The 21,473-nt window shown below is 42.2% G+C and overlaps 1 protein-coding gene across 1 annotated transcript in view; it reads left to right on the plus strand.

Annotated features, from left to right (window-relative positions):
* LOC138471867 (ficolin-1-like) overlaps window positions 1–21,473 on the plus strand; it is a 323,001-nt gene that overhangs the window by 173,627 nt on the left and 127,901 nt on the right. Inside the window, exon 5 of the mRNA XM_069609726.1 lies at window positions 9,908–9,943. Within this exon, the coding sequence (XP_069465827.1) occupies window positions 9,908–9,943 (36 nt within the window). The remainder of the gene's footprint in view (window positions 1–9,907; window positions 9,944–21,473) is intronic.

The raw sequence follows: 21,473 nt of genomic DNA on the forward strand, positions 1-21,473 counted from the left end.
CAATAATACTATTTACATAAGAAGATCTTCAGAGAGCTAGGCAGACATAAATAAAATAAAAGTGCCTGTTATAAGTTCAATTTAAAAAAATGGTTTACAGTGGAGATAATCAACGCATTACTAGAAGCATTAAAGACCTCATTCAACATGTGTTCTTTAGTTAGCATATCTCTCTCTTTAAAATGCTTCAGAAAATAGTTTTTCCTCAGTTCAACCAGACCTTCACATTCGGTAATTAAGTGAGCAGTAGTCTCTTGTTTATGATGTAATTTACAAAATCTACAAGCATTAGATAGGCCAGAATCTTTAGAGTATAATGTAGTTTTAGATTTTGTTAATAATAGATTGAATCGAAAGCGTAAAAATGTGTCTACATATGTCCTATCAGGAAAGTTTTGGATGTACAGGGCTACATCATTTAGTGCTTTACTTAGAAAGGAATCTGCTTTATACACATGGTAGCTGGAACATCTTTCATCTGTAACAATCCAATCTTTCCTATATAGCTTCAGTTTAGCTTTATCTGGAAATTGCATTAAGTGCTCCATCGAAATGTCAGCTTCTTGAAGAGTTGTTTCACAATGGTTTTTCCATTTAGTTAGTGGGTTATTAACTACGCTCGTTAATATATTTTTATTAGCGAAAAAGATTTTTTGATAAACTTGTAGATAAGTGAACTTTCCTATAAAGTGCTATCATTGACCAATGGACAGCTACTTCTAAAGAGACTAATCCCATTTCGTAGCGAATGAGGGCAATTGGAGTGCTTGCAGGAACTGCTAAGATAGTTTTCCAGTAAATGCCTTCTAGAATATCCCATCTGACTGCTTTATCCATAACCTTTGTTTGGCTGACATAGGTAATAATAGGAACAGGTTTTTGAAGATAATACATGCGAGCGGGCAGTAATGAAAATCTCCCATATTTTCTCTGTAGGGCCTTAGCTTGAATTGCCAACATTTTCATTCTCAGGATAAGTTCCTCATTATACGGTCTCTCTAGCGGATGAGCGTTCAAACTGACTCCTAGATATTTATAGGAGTTTATTTGCGCTTGAGTTTTTTTTTGCAAGTTCCCAAGTAAATCCGTATTTATCTCTTTTGTTGATATGATTAAATACTAGGATGTTAGATTTTTTGTGTGTTTATTATTGTAATCTGCAAATACTGCCAGTGCTGTTAGCTTTCTTTGGAGACCAATCAGAGTCATGTCAAAAAGGACCAAATCATCTGCATTCAGTAAATACGGAACGTGACAGGAACCTAACCGGGGAGAAAATGAATGAACATTCTTCAAGGCCTTATAAAAATCACTAATATAAAAATTAAATAAAATAGAAGCAAAGGGGCACCCTTGTTTCAAGCCTATATTTGTGTCAGTAGATTCAGATAAAAGGCCCTCAGTTGAAAGTTTTATTTTGATTGTTGTATTTGAATAAAATTGATGGATTAAAAATATAATATATGAGGGACAGTTAGCTATTAAGAGTTTGTTCCTTAAAATATTTCTCGCTACAGAGTCAAAAGCTTGTTTAAAATCTACTAGCGCCACAATATACTGGCTGCTTGTTCTCAATTGCTTGGGCTTTAATGGTTGATATTATTATAAGATTTAGCGGTGTGCCAATATCAGCAACAAACCCATATTGATTTGGATCCATTACATTTTCCTTAATAAGCCATTTGGCAAAATCACGTATTAAAAGCCTTGCTAAAATTTTGACTGGGGCATCCAAAAGCACAATTGGATGATAATTAAAAGGATTTTCTCGATCTCCTTGTTTAAAAATTGGAATAACTATAGCTGAGTGCCAGGTGGGCGGAATAGTCTTAGTCTTGATAATATTTTGAAAAATAGTGTTTAATACTTCCGCCCATGGCTCTGGATGTGCTTTAAAGATAACATTTGTGAGCATATCAGGCCCCGGTGCTTGAGACGAGCTAAGTTGTTTGATTATTATTAAAATATCTATGGAGTCAAACTTGAATTGGGCTAGGTCTGATATCTCCCAGTCTATAAATTGAGGGATGATTTCTTTTTTAAAAAGGAGTTTTTGATAGTGAGACCTCCAAGCAATCTCATCAATGCCATTTAGTTGTGCTGATGTGCGGGCGTTTCCAGAGACAGACTTTATCATTCGCCATATCTCACTGGCGGATTTCGAGCAATTCGTACAATCTCTTTAATTTTATTTCTATATGAAGTTTTCAAGGACATTTTAAGTGTGTTATTCGCATTTTTAGGTAATCTTCTTATTGATCTTCGTAAATATTTTTTAAGATTATAGATGGTTGGGTTCCAATTGTGTTTATGTTTAAAGGTTGGCTTGTTAACATCTCTAGTTGTTTGCGCAATAATCTGGATCTAATCGTTATAAAATGTCTGAGCATTTGATTCTTTATTTTCAGCAATATACACAACTTTCTGATGTAAACACGAAATTTGTTTCAGGGTCCACTTAATGTGGTTCTGTGAGGAATTTGTCTCAAATTCTCCTTTGAAGTATGATGCTGAATGCTTAGAGTGTGGGAACCAGCAGACTTGGAGCAAAGTGTGATCGCTAACTTGGGTTGGAATTACTTCAAATGCGTGAATAAGCTTGTTGGCATGATTCGAAATATAAACATAATCGAGGATAGAATGGAGAGTACCTCTTGACCAGGTTGCTTGGGGTGGGGAGTCATTCTTATACCTGCCATTCAAGTAGGAAAATGGTCTTATTTCCATCAGCATTGACCATTTATCAGGTCTAGAGTTAGAGCCAGGAATGTAATTTGTAATTAAATTCATGTTCAAATCACCAGCAATGATGGTCATTGAATTACTAGGGTTTAACGACGTTTGATCTAATAAGTTCTCAATTTTACTAATGAACTGTTATTCTGTTGGTGATAGCGGATTCCAATATATATTTAATAACGTCATCATTGGAAAAAAAGGGTGAATTTTGTTTGCAGTACGAATAATCACAGGTTGAATACCATGGTCAGGGGATGGCAGTGGATCAATAGATAATTGAGAGTCGATACGCCCAGCAATTAAGAGACCAGCTGCCGGTCTACCCCTGGCAGCTTTAGAAGCCGAAACCAGGGTAACCTGATGGTCAGACCACACCGGTGGAACATCATCCAGGTATCTTGAAGTAATACTAAGTCATACTGATTGAGTAACTTCGATTTGGATGTCAGTAAATGAGAGAACCCAGGAGTATTCCAAGAAACCATTGCGCACTCATGGAGAGCCAGTATGGGTGTTAGCTAAGGATTATTGCCGTCCTTGACAAAGCCCATTTTGAAGGTGCTATTTGGGCAGGATTAAGAGGTGCAGTCTTGCAATTGCAACACATGTGTATTTCAGCCTTGGTTTTACTTGACTCATTACTCATGGACAGCTGGAGCTGAGAGGTTGATTTTAAGGCTTTCGGCTCAGGTATCAGAGGGGCCACAATTCCAAGAGCTAGGCCTTTCTCAAGAAGAAGATGTCTGTGCTGCCAGACATAGTTTTTGATTATTAGTGGGGGTATCACAATATCAACTATATCCTGGTAAGCACGCTTTGGGTACGATACCCTGTGGATATCACTAGAGTTGCTGTGTCATAAAGCTGGAATAAGCTCAAAGACCACCAATAAAGTAGATCTACTTGGAAATGGGTCAGAATGAATTCTGTCTATCATGGTAAGTCTCCTCCTGCAGATTGTCCAAAGGATGAGAAACATCCTTTACCGGGAGAGATGCAGATTCCTGAATTGTATCCCTAAAGGTAAAAGATGATGATTTAGAGTGTGACGCTTCTCTCGAATCGCTATCATCAGGGTTAGAAGCGGGGGATATGACAAAAGGTAATCTTCTGATTAAACCAATTCGCTTTTGTTCAAGCGTTCTAAAAGATGAACCATCATCATTTAAATTCACACAAAACTTGGGACTTTTAGCCTCTGGGTCTGAGATGTTTTCATGCAAGCTTTGATAAATGGCCTACTGAATAGATACATTATTATGTGAATAAACTGAGAGGTTCATAAGATGCTCTTTAGAAATAGAATCTTCCACAGTACCACAATCAACAGGCGGTAACTTTTCAATGGCAGGATTGTACATAGAAACTTCCAGTGTCTTTCCTTCAAATTGAGCCAAACCAGGAGAAAGAGGACATACCTCATTAGGAATGGAATTCGAGATCTTTCCCGACTCATTATGTTGTGGGGGCACCTGCTGCGGCTCATAGACAGAGAGAGTAGCCACAAATGCTTTAGTTTTAGATTTGGCTTTTGGACTGCTCAGATGAAGAGTTTAGATCCGCTCCCCGAGCGGAAGTCCTCTTCCTATTCCTTTTTCGTCTTCTACGGGTGTTTTGAGAAGGGCGGCAGAAAACATCATAAAGTTGGACCTCAGGGATAGATTGATCAGGCAAATCGTCATCAATTTGATGATCATTAGGTGACTGCAATTTATTTTCCGGGAGAATTTCCTCGAGGGCAGTACTTTCTTTAGTCATTGAGGATGGGATTGTTTCAATGATTTGCTGAACGCCAGGTGCATCTGATTATTTGGTATCCTAGAAGCTTGGAAAAGGCCAATAAGGTGGCAGGTAGAGAATTGGGCCCATTCATAAGTTGTGGAGAAAGGGGGTAGCAGAGCAGTGATATAGAGGAGTTAAACTGTTTTTCCATATCATGCAAGAGATACAATTTCAAGTGGAGAATAAACCAGCACTGATAAATAGAGATTTGTACAATGGAAAATCTAAATGCAAGAACAACTTTGACAAAGAAATCCAACAAGCTAAATGACAACTGAGACAGGACATAACATTATTTGATGCAATGAGAAGTTGCAAGTTATGCCAAGTTTGGTTGATAGTGAAATAAAACATCCAAAGCACAAACACCAAAAATGGATGAGGAGACATTTTACACAGATGGAAAATGAGAACTGGCTACAGTTGGCCAGTCTTTATTATATAAGAAGTACCATTTGTGTTGTGCAAAGATTAAGGTAATTAACAACACAGGACGGAATATAAACAGTGCCCCCAATGCAGCTTGGGCCAATTACATTAACCAGACCATTGGTATTAGGGATGGTGGAGTCTCAGAAGCAAACAACATTTGTACTCACTGGGATTGTTTGATATCTTTTCCTGATTTTAAATCGATCTAGGGCAGCGGGACCTCACGGCCCATGTAACACTCTAATTAAAAAGAATCCGCAAGTATGAGCGATGGCTGTCCAGAGACTGTTCGTATGTATTGGTCGATCAGGAAAGATACCAGACTCCTGGAGAGACAGTATCATCATGGCCATACACAAGAGAGGGAGTTGGCAGGACTTGGTCATTATCAGCTCCTGGCTATGTTGGATATTCCAGCAAAACATTTTGACAGGGTATTATTGGGGGAACTCAAAGCTTTGATAGAAAAGAATTATTTGTTACCTTTCAATCAGACTAGTCTTAGTAAACATGCTGATACCTTTGATAATGTATTAGCATTGGTGGATTAGTAGACCATTCATGGAATGTACAACAGTTGCCTGTTTGTGCCGTGTTTGTCGACTTTAGTGCATCATTTGATACCATAAATAGAAGTCTTCTCTGGAAGAATTTTGCATCATGAAAAATTCCCAGTGAACTTTTATCCATGATCTTTTTACTCCGTAGCAACACAAGAGTGAATATTCAAATGAATGGAAACCGTCATGTTACTGACCGTGTACCGAGAGGATGTAGGGTCAAGCAGGACCACACTAGCCCCAATGCTATTTAACCTTTACTTAGCAGATCTGAATGAAGCACTGAAAGGACCTAGAGTTGCTCCAATTACATTTGGGAAGGAGAAAATAGTGTCTCTAGGATACAGTGATGTTCTCCTTATATTAGATCATATCCCAATGGGTCTGCAGGAGCAATTAAATACATTAAGAGTATATGCAATAAATAATGAATTAAAAATCAATCTAGATCAACCTAAAATAATGGTCTTCTCCCCATTAGGCAGAAAGGAGAAAGTGTACTATTGGAAACTACATTACTCCATTATTGAAATTGTTCATTCATATACATATCCTCCTGTTGTGGTGGATAATAAACTGAACTGGAAAGAACACCGGGTTTACACTTCTTGGACACTAAAACATCTAAGTGCAATTAATACATTTGTGGGCACACAGGGAGGGTTTTCCTCAGAGATCATTTTGATTTTATATAGAACCAAAATACTGCCTTAAATCTTATACAGAGCTGAAAATGGGCTCATAAGAATGGTAGAGGACTGAAAGGATTGGAGGGGAAAGTCCTTAAATCATTGTTTATAATGCCAGTGTCTATCCGTGTGAGTTATATACACCTCGAATGACAATGACAAATGCAGACAATGGCAACAACTGTGTTATATAAGAGGATGATGGTACATGCAAAGTTGGCAGGTCCAAACAGAAGTGCATTATTGAAGAGATTAATGGTTGCACACAGGAAATTGATGGCTCTTTGTAGCTCTCTTGAGATTATGGGTGCAAGGCAAGGTATGCCTTTGAAATGTTCGATTATGCAGACTTTGTATTGTATATCTAAACATCTCTTAATAGAATGTGAAGCAAATATTGTAAATGTTAGGGTACTCAGATTGTTTTTTGTACTATGATGTTTTATGGGATGGTTTTATGGATGGCAATGATGCAATGTAATGTTTTATATGGTGACATTTGCGGATTTTACAAGATTATCACTTTAAAAATGATCTTTGGTTGTAGTGTTGAAGGATGCAATTATACAAGGTCTTTTTGATAATAGTATACGTTAAATCATTTTTTTTTAAAAGAAACCTCAGACAACATACAACAAAAATGTCTTCAAAACATTAAAATAATTACATAAAACAAGCTACTAAAAACATACATTTTCTAAATTGATTTCATATATATAAAAAAACATATTTCATCACATAAATATTAAATAGATTAAAAAAAATGGTATGTTGCCAAGTTTGCGTGATCACCCAAAAGGACTCGCATTTCTGCTAGAAAAGCTACAAGTGAACTTAAGTGGGAAATAAAAATAGTAACCAACAAGGTCGACCATACATTTTCAACAAACTCAGCTGAGGTAGAACCTACAAATGTATTGAAATAAAACAATCTTCTAGATCGTAAGACCTCACGTTTTAACATTTGGTGTCATTTGGTGTCATCTTCAACTCTCCGCACATCATGGACCTTGCCAAGAAGGCCCACTTTTAGCTGCACCTCCTCAGAGGCATTCTCTCTTTCCACCGCTACCCCCAGAAACTCAATGTCTCCAGAGCTCTGGTCCTCTCCAGGCTGGACTACTGCAACAGCCTTTTCCTCAATCTACCTAACATCTCCCTTCGCCTCCTTAAACAAATCCAGAATAGGGCTGCAAGACTTATCCTTGGCCTCAAGCCCAGGGATCACATCTCTCCACCCCTAAAATCTTGCCACTGGCTCCCGGTGGCTGCGAGGATCAAGTTCAAAACTGCCTGCATCATCCACAAGGTCTTCTGGGACCCTGCTACATCCATCTTTCTCTCCCTGAATAAATCTGTGCTAGAGCCCTTCGGTCATCTAGCTCCAACTCTCTGTAGATCATACGCTTCTCCAAGCAGAGAGTGGGGGATAGATCTCTCTCCTTCGCAGGTGCCTCCCTCTGAAATGACCTCCCTGCCCCTCTCAGACTTGATCCGGATCTCCTTAAGTTCCGGAAACTTTTCAAGACCCTCCTTTTCTCTTCCTCCTTCTCTCTCCCCTGCTAATGTTACCCCACTGCCTCTTGACTGGCTGCCTATTTTCTTCAGATTCTTATAGGGCACCAGCCTCCCTCCCCTCCAGTCTACCCCTTCACTTGGTCTCCTCTGATCACCCCACTCCCCAACCTGCACTTGCCCTTCTGGGCTCCCTCCCCCTGCACTAGCATGGCTCGTCCTGCACCCCCTGAGTCCTTCCAGCCCTGTTTCTCGCACTGAGCACGTGGGTCTGCTGCCCCTGCACTCTCTTCTCCCTGGGCCCTGTCCACCTGGCCTCCCCTGGCACTTGCTTAACCCTCCGGCACCCCCCATCTCCCCTGCACTTCAATTTACTGCACTTGCACGATCCTAATGTCACATGGCCTAGTAGAACTGTTTTTGTTGTGTCATCCCTGTTCTCCCCACTTGTCTTGTTGCGCCTTGAATCACATTGTGTATATGCGCATTATAAAAACCCAATAAATAAAATAAAATAAAATAAAAAATACACACCAGATGACATAAAGATTTCCTTAAATTTTGTTTTTACATAATCGCCAAGAATGGTCCACCAGGGCAATACGAGGGCCTGTCACCTGCAGGGAAGGGTAACGATTCATTCTGAAGCTTGGAAGTTGATCCCTGAAGGACCATTAAGGGGATTTCAGTCAATACGGTTGGGGAGAACCTGACACTGTGGGCCCGATTCATGGAATTTCTGCACGGTTCAAAGTGAATTTGCACTGGCGAAAAGTGACTTTGCACGGCTGACACAAACCCTGATTTGCACTGCAAAAATACACTTTGCACAGTCCCATGAATCATGGATTGTGTCGGCAGTGCAAAGCCACTTTTCAGCAGTGCAAATTCACTTTGAACTGGGCAAATATTCCATGAATCTGGGCCAAAATATTTAAACAGTGAAAGATTTTTAAGGTGCATTGAAGAATCATTTATATCTAGAGCACACAACATACGCTTTACTGCAGCAAGTACCACCCTCATCTCACTGATATATGCTTCCATTTAATTTCTAGCCTATTGTTAACCACACACAAGTGATTTGGGGAGGGGGGAAACAAATATCCTAGATTTTTTAATGAGGATGTCAAGGGAATAGCATTACTGAAGGCTGTCCAAACATACCTTCTGCACTTCTTGGTAATGTTGCAGGTCAGAATATTCGATTTCTTCGGATTCATCTTCAAACCCTTTTCTATTGGGTAACATGAGGTCAGATCGACCCTTCTCTGTAAACCTATAGAGGTAGAATCCACGGTCATGACCTCAATGTAATGTAAGTGATCTCCCAGCAATTGATACAGACTCAAGGTGGAATATGTTTGAATTTAATACACGAATATGCAGCTATTTAAGCAGTTTAATGAAATGCCTCTAAAAACACTTCAAAATAAGAAATAACATGCAGATAGATTCTTGCTCTCGAGTTAAAATCCAGCATTACACAATATAAAAATACTACCATAAACAGGCCTTCATCATTGTCGTAAAGTGTCACAAAATGTTATTTCGCAAGAAAGGAATTTGAAAAGCTTGTTGCGGCTTTCATTAAGGGCTGAGGTGACAGCTGGAATTCTGCTCTGTGCGGGCTCAAGTTGCAGTATTTGTGACTCACAATGCAACTGTAATAGCTGAAGGTAGAGTCAAAGTGATGTACTTTTCGTTTTACAGGTCAGTAGTGATGCTACAACTAGCCTGTAATAAAACGATTATTTGCAGGCTGTTATTGTGTGTTGCAGGCTATATATCTTCATCAAAGAGTGCTGAGTGTCCCAGATCATCTGTACACTACAATATTCCACCAAAAACCCAGAACTCCCAACACTAGAAACATTTTTTTTAAAGTGCTACATCTTGATCTGAAAGCGGGACAGATTGTTGTTGCTTCTCCCTTTTGAAATGTGTGGGGGCATAATTGATATTTACCTGAGGGAACGGACATGTTCTATTTGTGACACCACCCCCTGCAATGAGTGGCATATGAGGGAGGCAAAAAGAGTGAGGCAGTGAGTCTTTATGCATCATTAGCTTATGCACATTACTTACACAATAAGAGAGTAATACCGCAAGAGGAGTACTGTGTGATGCATGGAGCAGTATCTTGTTTTAATCTCTTTGATAATTTTTTGTGATGTCTTCCTTCTACAGGTCATAAAGGAGATAAAGGCGAGGCGGGCGTCTTAGGTAAGAATACCTCACTGGTGGCTGAAATGGGGGACAAGTCGTGCAGGTACCGCCAGCTTTACAAATCTTGCTTCTTATTGAGAAGGGCTGATACGGTGTCCTTAATACTAGGACAAGACTGCTGAGGAGCTCTGTTACCTGCAGACCCACAACCCCACCGCCCCAACTGTTCGTCCACTGCCTATGGATATGAGTAAGTTACTGTATGATTCGTTCGGGACTGGCCAGAATGGCCCCAGGAAATATAGCTCAACCAATGCCGGTCCCTTACGACAATCTAAGGAGATGACTGAGTAGTCGCCACATGCGGGCGTGATCACCCCATGTTCTGGGTCTGTCACTGCATCCATACAGTGACTCCTCATTGCATCTCTGTAGTGAGCAATGAACTGATCTTGGCCACAGAAGAGTTGTGTAATTGCCAGAGCTGTTACAGCCTCTCACCTTGGCCACTACTATGCTATGGATATGCACCTGCTTTTAACTTGCACAGCAAAGCTAGTGTCCAACAAACCAAATAGCACCACAGTAGAGGCCATCTGACTTTTCATGCATTGACACGGCATGTATGGTGCCACTGCATATGGCATTACCCCATATCCATGGCAATTTAAGATTTCTACAAAATAGCATTTTGCCTGGCAATTCTCACAACTGTGAAGCTTATTGCCTGTGCTTGCTGCGATGTTTTTAGGAGTTATTGGAACCGTATTATGTCATTTTGCTGTGAACGCCCCCATTAATATAAATCATACATATTATGCTTATCGATTTTAAGTTTGGTGCACATCTGACAGACTAGAAAATAAAGCCACCAGTGGGCGGGTCTTCCTCAATTAATCATCTGCATCTTTTTTTTTTTTTACATCTTTATGTATACATTTTTCAATGTATGACACAAAGAAAACCAAACCAACCAAAGTATATAAAATACATTTTAGCACTTGGGGAGAAGAAAACCAATTTTGATCCCCGCATCATCCTAAGCAATAACCCTCAATACATCAAGAGAATAAAAGAAAACACATATAATACTAGTCATATCTACACAAAACATCAATGAAAATAAAAACAACCAAGCACATAAAAACAAAAGACCACACCAGACTCATCGGCATCTTACAATAGTGACAATGGGAAAGCCTTGGGCACTTTTACTCAATGAATGAGGGTGGGTGGATTGACTCTAGAGTTGCCCTAATGTTTTCTTTAGACTAGCGGTTGCAATAATTGAGCACTGGGACCTCATTATCTTCACCCTGCCTCAGTGCTTAATATGTGGATTTGTGGGGGTGTTTGTCAGGGCTCAACCCCAGCACTTATTTATAAGCGCCAGCAACTACTATCTCAGACTATGGTGGATTCTGAAATGCTGTTTCGGAAAACTTTATTATTTAAATTGTCAGTCATAGTAACATAACAATCAACAATAGTGTGTACTGGCTCAGGTCTCTGCACCCCGGACCTGCTCATTGTTATTCAGGAACATGATTTATTTAGCTGACCAGTTGTCAATGGGTGCATGTTGCTGCCTTTCTTGATCATCCTCCAGTTTAGGCCTGATGTGTGCAGTCCACTTCTATGTCTAAGGGAACCCTCAGATTGCTCTCTGTTCGATCAGGTGTGTGTGTTTAGAGGGAGGGTGTGTGGGGGATCCCTTGGGATTTCCATCGCCCATGGAAGGAAGGCTACTCCCACCTTTGAACTGGCAGTGGTGGTAGCTTTGGTAGACTGTGGCTACCTGCAATGTCCTCCTGTCAATTGTCTGGTTGATGGTTTCAGGTGCTTGGTTTAAAAAGGGATGTCAATGATATGAAGAAAACGTAGGCTGGAGGAGAACGTGGGCATAATAACTCCCATGGAGTTCTACAAAATTCCCAACTATGCAGCTATACAAATTTCCGAAATTGCAAAGATTCCCTTTTATCAATTAATCTGCCAGTGACGGCTTTGATCGCAACAGTTTTTTTTACTGATTTGTTATTCCTGGCAAAAAGCTATGAAAACATGGGATGCAAAGAATAACATATGCAGTTACAGTTGCACATGTTTACAGGAAAAATACAATATCTCGGAAGACAAAACCTGGATAATCCCATTTGTGGAAGTTCGAGCATGTTTAGTGAGCATGACTCGCAAAGAAATCAAATATGAAAAAGAAGGTAGAACATTAAATAACCATTTTTGTGCAATCCGCCTAATATAACCTCCTAAAAGGAGCAAAAGCATTCACTAAAATCAAAGCACTAGCTGTGTAACATGAGAAACACAAGGTGTTGCAGCAGGGCAACGGATAGATCCAAGTTCCTCTAGTCAGGAGGGCGCCCTATTCAACCACCCAGCAGAGAGATACAGGAAGTGGCAGTCGGATACGGCCTAGCCACCCTGGAAGCTTGTTGTGCGTGGCATATTCCTTTCTATCATCCGCTTGAACTAGAAGCAAGAGCTAATTATCCGTGAGCAATATTTTCAACATTAATGATTGGTGGCAATCATTCTCAACTCAGACATCCTAGTGGAAAGAGTTATCATGTGTTGGCAGAACTTAACTATTTGAGGAGGAAAGAAACATTGTTTTCATCTTCCACAGGGCAACATATCCCACTCTTATAACATACGAACACTTAAACACCCACAAAACCAGATGGTGTGCATTATCTGCCCAGAGCAAAAAACATCTCAAATTCATAAACACTTCATTTTGAGAAATTGTGTTGAAGCGAAATATTTGTATTTTTGTATTTTATTGGTCCTTAAGCTAAAGCGGTGTACAATAAAAATTAGAACACAGTACAATAAAATTGGGTAGACACTTGAGACCAGATTGCAATCACTCAAGGGTGTAGAAGTAAGTGTGTTTTGAGAGAACCATGAAAGACAGTGTAGACATTAGTAGAGTGGAGAGAAAGTGGAAGAGCATTCCAATGGTGAGGATCCAGAAGTTCAAAAGATCGGAAACGAGACTGAGCACAGGGTGGGCGAGGAACCAAAAGTCTAAAATGTGCCGAAGTCCGCAGAGGGCGAGATGGAGTTTAGAAAGATATGAGTTCAGTAAGTTAGTTGGGAGCAAGACTGTAAAAAGATTTAAAAACAAGACAAAGAAAATTCAACTTAATTTGAGAATGAAAAGGTAGCCAATGAAGTGTTGCAAGAGATGAGGAGATAGAGTTGCGGTAGAAAAGAAGACACAGTAGACAAATTGAAGAATTAAAAACTGAATTTAGAGGGACCAGGCGAAACCTGGGAAGGCCAAACAAGGTGGAAGAACAGTATAATAGTAGACAGAAAATTAGAGAGGATATTAGAAGATTGGACGCTTGAAAATCTTTGTAAAGGTGAAAACGGCAAGAACACGAAGTAAGAGAGATATAGTGAGAGAAGGAAAGATTTTAATCAAGGTGAAAGCAAGGGCTGCCAGCTGCAGTTGAAATTGAAAGCTTAGAGGGTGGAAAAGACAGAAATGGAGGTGGAAGATGAGGGGGAATGGTGTTAGCAGGAAAGAACAGGACCTCAGTTTTCTCAGTGTTAAGAAGTCTTGCAAATTCACACACCACTGGCACATTCCCTGGCAGAAAGAGGACAAATCCCAAGGATTCACACCGGGCTTCACCCTCCTCTGGAAGCGCATTCTGAAAGCTCTGTCTAAATCCCCATTGCCACAGATATACCCGTTGCGCAAAGCATTGTGCTCCACTATGGTCCAGGGCCTGGATTCAGTGAGAGTGGACTACTGAAACGCAATGCTGGCTAGTCCTAAAAAGCTGGCCCCCACCCCCTGAAACAGTGCTGAATCTTTCAATGCAGCCCTAAGGGTTGCTCCCCTATATACATCACCCCACCTCTGAGATCAATGCACTGGTTGAACATGTATGTTCACGTCATTGTTAAACATGCTCACCTCGTTGCTTGCCTCGTTGATTGGTTAGCTCATTTGAGGAGGCCTGAATGTCCAGCAGAAAACATGATACTTGGGGGTGAATTGACATCTCCATGAATCCAATAGCCCCTTAGACTTCAAATAAGCCATTTCCAGGTGTGCCCCACCATTTTGTAAACGCCTTCGAATGCCTTTACAGTCAGAAACAGAGGCCTCTTGAAAACAATAGCTTTTCAATAATGCCTTTCCTAATGTATAGTACTGTTCATCCTGGAAAAATATGGTACATTTTCTGTCTCACAACCATATAATGGGCAGTTATTATTTCTATTTGGCTGTAAATAATGACTGTGGCTTATGTTCACCACTCATAGGCACTATGCCTTTTAAATGTTTCACAAAACCCAGAAATTAAATATTTATATTTTGTATTTTAGTACGTCAGTTGTCTTACTGTTTAAATTACACATTACACGCTTACCTAGACGACAATATGTTTAGTTTTACATGCATACAATGACATTCTTCTTTGTTATAATAGAAGCACACAAGTAAAGAAATAGTGGGATATAAGAGAAAGTAAGACCTTTGACAATGCAATAAAACCTCTTTTCTACTATCTTGTGCCTTTCATGCATAACACAATCCACTTCCACTGTGTGGCATAGCCTTCAATGTGGCGCCAATCATGAGGCGCACTCCCTCTGCTGCGGCAAACTTTAAATTAAGCCCAACACCCACAAAGCACAGGTGTCCAACTCCATAAACAAACGCTTAAACTGTCACACAGCTCCAGACTCCAAATAGATGTCCAACACCTCATCTTCCAGGGAGCAAATGTGCAAAATGCTATACGCACCGCTTAGGGGTCCAACACCTCTCGTGCAGTGATGATAGATGTCCACCACCTCTTCTGCAAATGCTGCATGCACCGCTGGATGTCCAACACCTCTTCTTCCCGTGATGATAGGTGTACCATACCTCTACTGCCAATGTCACATGCACCACTAGGTGTAAAACGCTGCTCCCTTTCACACACATAGCATTTGTTTACACATTTGTTTACACAGGACATATTATCATCTCCACCAATTCAACATGCCAAAAAGTAGACAGTGAAGAACAACGCCAATGTAGGCGTTAAAAACTAGCACTTAACAGGTCCACGCCCAATGCCTAACATCTGCAATAGTTGGTCGATCCTGTGGAGAAAACATGTTGCCATTTGACGCATGTCCTAAGCAAAACAAAGCAACAGGTTCAAAACTCACGTCTGTTTCTTACATTTTCTAGACAGAGGCCACCACATGCAAACAACAGCCAAGCAAGCACTGGTCCAACTGGCCCCACATCACTTCTAACCTTATGTTACAATCCAAGGCTACAATGGAAACAACTAGAGTCTGTGGATCTGCCAATTCTTCTGCAACTTGCAGTATAGGGCTCCAATCTCCACAACAGTTGCCCCCACAGTACCTTAAGAATGCCTTGGACCCTGCAGTGCTGGTACCGTCCCAAACGCCTGCAATAGTAACGGCATAGCAATTTGTGCGGCACAGTCTCTGCCTGTGAACGCACCCGATCAGAAGAAGCCTTGCACGTCCTCAACCCAGCACAATGCTATGTTCGGCCTCGCCCAAGAAACACAAACAATAGCGTGTTGATGCTGCCTGCAGTGGTCTGCTCTGAGTCAAGCAGGCAGCATCAACACGCTATAGGAAGCATTGCAAAGGTTAGGAAGCGCAACTCCAATCCAAGGAGAAATAATTGTTTTTCTGAAAAAACAAAGGGGATTAGGTCTCTTAGTACAGCCAGCAAGGTTATATCTAAGCTGCTGGACATCATTCAATCAGTTAGTTAGAATATTTAAGCAGGATAAAGGTGATACATTGGCCCTGAAGAAGACCTGTTTTCTGTAAGGTCAAAACACGTGTTGGCAGAAGCATATTAATCAACAATTGAAATTAAATGTGAACGTGAAGAATCTGTTCAACTCTCATTTGTGAAAAATTGGAAAAAATACTGATACCTATTGTTAACATTGTATATTAAGGAGAGGATCGACAATGGTCTATGCACAGTGGTTGAACCAATACCTTGTCTGTTGATATACCACTTGTTAGGCTCATCAGGGAGTCTGGGTCTACATTGGCAAAACCCTGCAGCAATGATGTTCTTGGGTTGAACATTTGAGCAATATTTTGTGTGGTTGCGCATCGGAGTAGTAGTCCCCCAGCCCTCAATTTTGAGGGCGACATTTTCTTCTTTTAGGATACAACAGTGGGTTTATTATGTTGGTCTTCTCTCAATTTGTTGAATCAAATTGTCCTTCTTCAGGTAGACTCTCAGACCTCCTGGCCCCAAAGATCACTCTACTTGGTCTTGTGAAGTTCTATGGCTAAAATGTTTACTTGTAGGATACATTACAGCATCAGTGGGATGCTGCCACCTCTAAGCATGTCATAATTATGGGGGATTTTAATACCAATTTGAACTCCTTGTTGAATTTGACGATGACCATAATGATGAAGATGAAGCCTCGGGTGTCCCATGATTTCAGAATAGACCTCTTCTACTACAATATGCAAATGCCCTCTTATTTGTCAGTCACAATTATCAACAGCACCAGCTTACGCGCATGTAATGGCTTGCCCTCCGAAGGCACGCCAGCAAAACCAACATTCAGACCAGCATGGAAATGATTCAGGTGGATTATATTCTGGTGGATCTGGCCTTTGCACTCAGCTGGTCTGATTAGATGTAGCCTCACGTAGAGACTAACAATGACCCCTTTGGTCCTGACCACAAGTATTCTTCTGGAAACTGTATTACAAATGTGGTGGTTTCATCCAACAAGGAGTTAAGGTATTAAGTGAAAAAGTTTTTTTTTGTGTAAAATGAAAATAAATGCTTATTTAGAAAGACTGCGCAGAGTGGTCTGTCTAAATCTAACTCTTACGCCCGTGTAGCACACGAGTGCGTGCAGAAGCTGACAGGTGTGACCGAGATGAGCGCATGAATACAGAAGTTGGAGGTGAGGCAAGTGTTTGTCTTTTTGCGTGTTTGTGTATATGTTGTAGGGTAGTGTGTGGGGAGGGGGCGGTCGAGAAGGTATGCGTGTATTTGTGTGTGTTTGTGTATATTTAAATGTGTGGGGGTAGCATCGGAACGGTTATGGAGGGAGAGGGTGCAGGATTAATGGTCAGAGGGGTGAAATCCCCCAATCTCAGAGGCAGGGGGACGGGGAGGGGGGTGGGTGAAAAGAGATATTTGGCGAATATTAAAGGCTGCTCCAAATTAGCCAAAAAAAAAAGAGACTTTTTTGCGTGCAACATTTAATATTCAACAATATCACATAGAACCGGAGTTAATACAATTCTCTAATGCAGTGGTCGAAGTGGGCAGGAGCGGATGGCAGTGGTGCTCCTCTACTTTGATTTTTAAAAAAATGGTTTTACTGCTCCTATAATTTTATTTTTAAAATAAACCGTTGCGCAATGGATTAGTTTTAATAATAAAAGTGTAGCAAGAAGTGGAAACGTGCACTTCAGTGCACTGCACTGAACAATCCCTCAAGCAGCAGGTGTGTTTCTTTGGGGGTTTGGATTGCGCGTGGGAGGGGGCGCGTCAATGGGGTTTGTGGAGAATGGGGGAAGACCAGCTGGGAACATAGTTACACGACTTTCTTTCGTACACTTCGAATACTGGTCTAAAGTGAGCAAATAAAAAGTTGTGTTCCTACACTTATATATTGACATCCATCCTCCAAACGCTTGAAACCTTCGCCTCTGCATCTGTCACAGAAACCCTGGCCATCAATCCTAATAAATATCCCACCACCCCCGTCAGATCGTATGTCATCATGGATTGCAATCAGGTCAGAGGGACACATTTGAAACTTACCAGTTTGTTTGATACAGAAGGCAAACGGGTAAAGATGACCGCATGATAGCAATTAGGAATCATGTGGCATTGGACGCTTGTCAAGATAGAACCTTAAGGAATACATAAAATTAAGCACAGCTGTTCAATCAAAGAACCAGCATGTGTTCTGGATAATTGTGGATGTCTCAGATGAAGCTTTTAATGCAACTGCATGCAATGTGTCAATACATATTTTGTATAGACATTTCAAAGAATTGCATGATCAAGATGATAATTGTTTCACACTTGGTGCGTTGCCAGGAAGATCTCCCCTTCCTCTCAACGCAGCACTTTGCTGCGGGGCACACAGAGAGCGAGCGACCAACCGAGTCTACAACGCTCTGCTCTCAACTTCGTCAGCACTGAGACCCAACACCTGCACGGCCTGACTTCAATGGCCATGGACATCTTTCTGTAGGCAGACTTTTTAAAATAAAAAAGAAAAGAACAACAAAGGGCGCAAATCCAGACTGCAAGCCTGGGAAGCCACTGCATACCATCATGGCCGCCCTCATCCTCGAAACCTAGGTGCCTCTGAGTGCTGCCATGGAAACGGAGATGCCTTGCACGTTACTGGTGCAGGTACTCTTTTTCTGGTCCTATCGGGTGCCGGCAGTCTTTCGAGCCGGCCCCATGACAAAGGCCCACAGAAAAACGTCCTGTCCGAGCCTGGTTGAGCTCGGTTGGGCCCCCTCCTATTGCTGCCCACACACAATGCTGAAGCATCCCGTGCACTTCCTGCAGTCTCATGAACGTGAACCTCAGCGCCCCAGGCCCGCCCCTTCTCTGCGCAAATGTGAGTGCTGGTTGAACTACCTACTGCATCCTCCAGCTATCCCTAGATTCTATAACCGTAACATCACTTCTTGCCTTTCCTCCCTGAACCTCCTCCTTCGGCACAGCTCTCTGTGTTCTTCATTTTTGTATTTTCTTATCACATGCTGTGCTCCTTTCTTCTCTCATACCTGTGTGCACCACTTTGTGACGTTGTTTTTTTTTTTTGCACTGCATTGCAAAGTATTCCTCCGTTAAGATTTCTAATCTGGGTGGGTTGGCATTCAAAATTCTATCCTGTGTGCACTGCTTTGATTTCCCTTCTGTAAGAATTTGAATCTAGGTTGGCTTGCATTCACCACCTCTCCAACATTTTCTAACTTCTACTCTATCACCTATTGTCCCTCTCTCATGAAATCTGGATGGATTAACGCAAAACAGACATCCTGGGTGCAATTCCTGGTCTTCCCATCACAGACACCTATGTCAGTACATCCTCCAGAGAGATCTTCACTGATATCCTTTTCTCTGTCCCCTCTCCAGACCTATGGACTTCTCATCTCTACTCTCTTCCCCACTTTCGCCCCTTTCACATCCTCTCCCATTAATGGTGGCACCAAGTGGGAAGTCCCCTTGGCGGGCTTCTTCTGCATCATTAATGTCTACCACGATGGAATTATTCTGGTTCAGGATCCCCAGGCCAAACTCCGCCTCTTTAACCGGATCCTTCCATCTCTCATTAAGTTTATTCCTTCTCTGGCCTTTCCCTCTACTTCGCCTTCTGCTCTCCCCTCTGACTGAAATACCACGTCCCTGTACTCCACCTCAGAAATCCTTCAAAGGCAGAGACTGCCTCCACCTGGCAACTCTTATCGCCCGCTCCACCAACAAACACTCTGCTGAAATCTGCCTCCTTCTTGAAGACACTGACCTTGACAGTCTCGCTCTCACTGAGACATAGCTCAGTCACCTCTTTTGACTCCCTCCTTCCAGGCGACTTTTAGATAATTTCCAAGCCACAACCTCACCGTACCGGCGGTGGCATTGCCTTAATCTTCCCAGAGTGGGTTCCTTCTTCCCTCTTACCCACTCAGCTCTACTCTTCCTTTGACAGCCTGGTAAGCAAGTTGGTTATCTCTCCTTCCTCCAGCCTGACCATTGCTAACATTTACCGCCTCCTGGCGCTAACTCCACTTTACTTTCTACCTTTCTACCTCCTGCAACTGCTACTGACTTTAATATCAAATTGGACTCCCCAGGCACAGCATCTACTCTTGTCACTGACCTCTGCACCTCTCTATCCCTCTGCATTCTCCCTTCTAACTATCGCCCAATTTCCATTACCCCCTTTCTGGGCAAACTCCTGTAAATGCTGGCCATCTCTCAGCTTAACCTTCATTCAGATTCTGTTGGCTGTCTCCATGATCACCAGTCTGGCTTCAGAGCGGCCAGAAGCACAGAAACTGCTCTCCTTAAAATCTGTGAAGATCTGCTCTCCAACCTGGACTCTAACATTCCCTCTCTCCTCATCCTTCTTGATCTCTCTTCTGCCTTCGACACGGTCAACCACACCATCCTGCTCAACCGTCTCTGTGATAACCTGGGTATCACTGATCAGGCTGTGGCCTGGCTGACCTCCTTCCTCTCTGATCAGCCCTCCCAGTTCCAACTGGGGTCCTTCCTACCATCTATCTTCCTCTCTACCTGTGGTGTTCCCCAGGGGTCTAACCTCTCACCCTGGCTTTTTAACCAATACCTGCAACTCTTGCCCACTGCATTGCCATTTTCTGCTCAGATTTCCAGTGCTATGCTGAGGATACAACTCATTTTCCTGCTGCCCTTGGCCACCTCCTCTCCCTCTCTCATCTCTGACTGCCTAACTGCCATTCAAGATTGGTGTGCCACCAATGATCTTTGTCTGAATGCCAGCAAGACTGAGATCCTACTCATCGGCACACCTTCGCCATCCTTTTCCCTCACTCTCTGGCCAGCCTCCCTTGGACCCCCTCCTACCCTTAATTGCAAGGCTAAGAACCTCGGGGTCATCTTTGACGCCATGCTTTTCTTCTCCGCCCATATCTCTGAGGTCTCTAAAAAGTCAAACTTCCTACTGCACCTCCTCAGAGGTACTCTGCCTTTCCTCTCCTTCCCTCAGAAGCTCACTGTCTCCCAAGCTCGGGTTCTCTCTAGGTTGGACTATTGTAACAGCCTCTTTCTAAATCTTCCTGCCTCTACTCTCCGCAACTTATCCAGAACAGGACTGCAAGACTTGTCCTTGGCCTCAAGCCCTGGGATTGTATCTCTCCAGCCCTGAAATCTCTCCATTGGTCCCAGTGGATGCAAGGATTACATTCAAAACCCCCTCTGCATTGTCCACAAGGCCTTCTGGTGCCTGGGTCCAAAATACCTACAGCTATCCCTCCGCAAATACCTCCCCTCTCAAGCTCTTCGCTCCTCTAACTCCCTCACGGTCAATCGTTTTTCAAAGAAACAAGCTGGGGGTAGATCTCTATCTTCAGCTGGGGCCTCCTTCTGGAACAGCCTCCCTGACACTCTGAAACTTGAGGAGAACCATCTCTGGTTCCGGAAGCACCTCAAGACCTTCCTCTTTGCTTCTGCCTTCTCTCCCCTGCTGACCGGCTCTCTCTTGGCACTGTGCACCGGGCCACCCTCTTTCCCCTGGGCCCATGTACCTGCTCACCCTGCTGCCCTCCTGCACTGCCTCCTGGCCACCCCTTGCACTGGTGGACTGGTGGACCTGTATTCTGTACCCATAAAGCCCCCCCCTTTTTTCTCTTTTTCTGCACTTGTCAGACTTTCCCAGTCTGTGCCATAAACACAGCACTTACCACTTGATGGGTGCACTACCACTGTTTATTGCCTCCCTTTTCTATTTATTCTTATTCATTATTTATTTATCTTCTCTGGACTTCCACTCTGCCCCTTCTATGCACT

The sequence above is a fragment of the Ambystoma mexicanum genome, chromosome 8, assembly GCF_040938575.1.
Source record: "Ambystoma mexicanum isolate Mex_15411 chromosome 8, UKY_AmexF1_1, whole genome shotgun sequence".
In the NCBI taxonomy this organism is placed as follows: Eukaryota; Metazoa; Chordata; class Amphibia; order Caudata; family Ambystomatidae; genus Ambystoma; species Ambystoma mexicanum.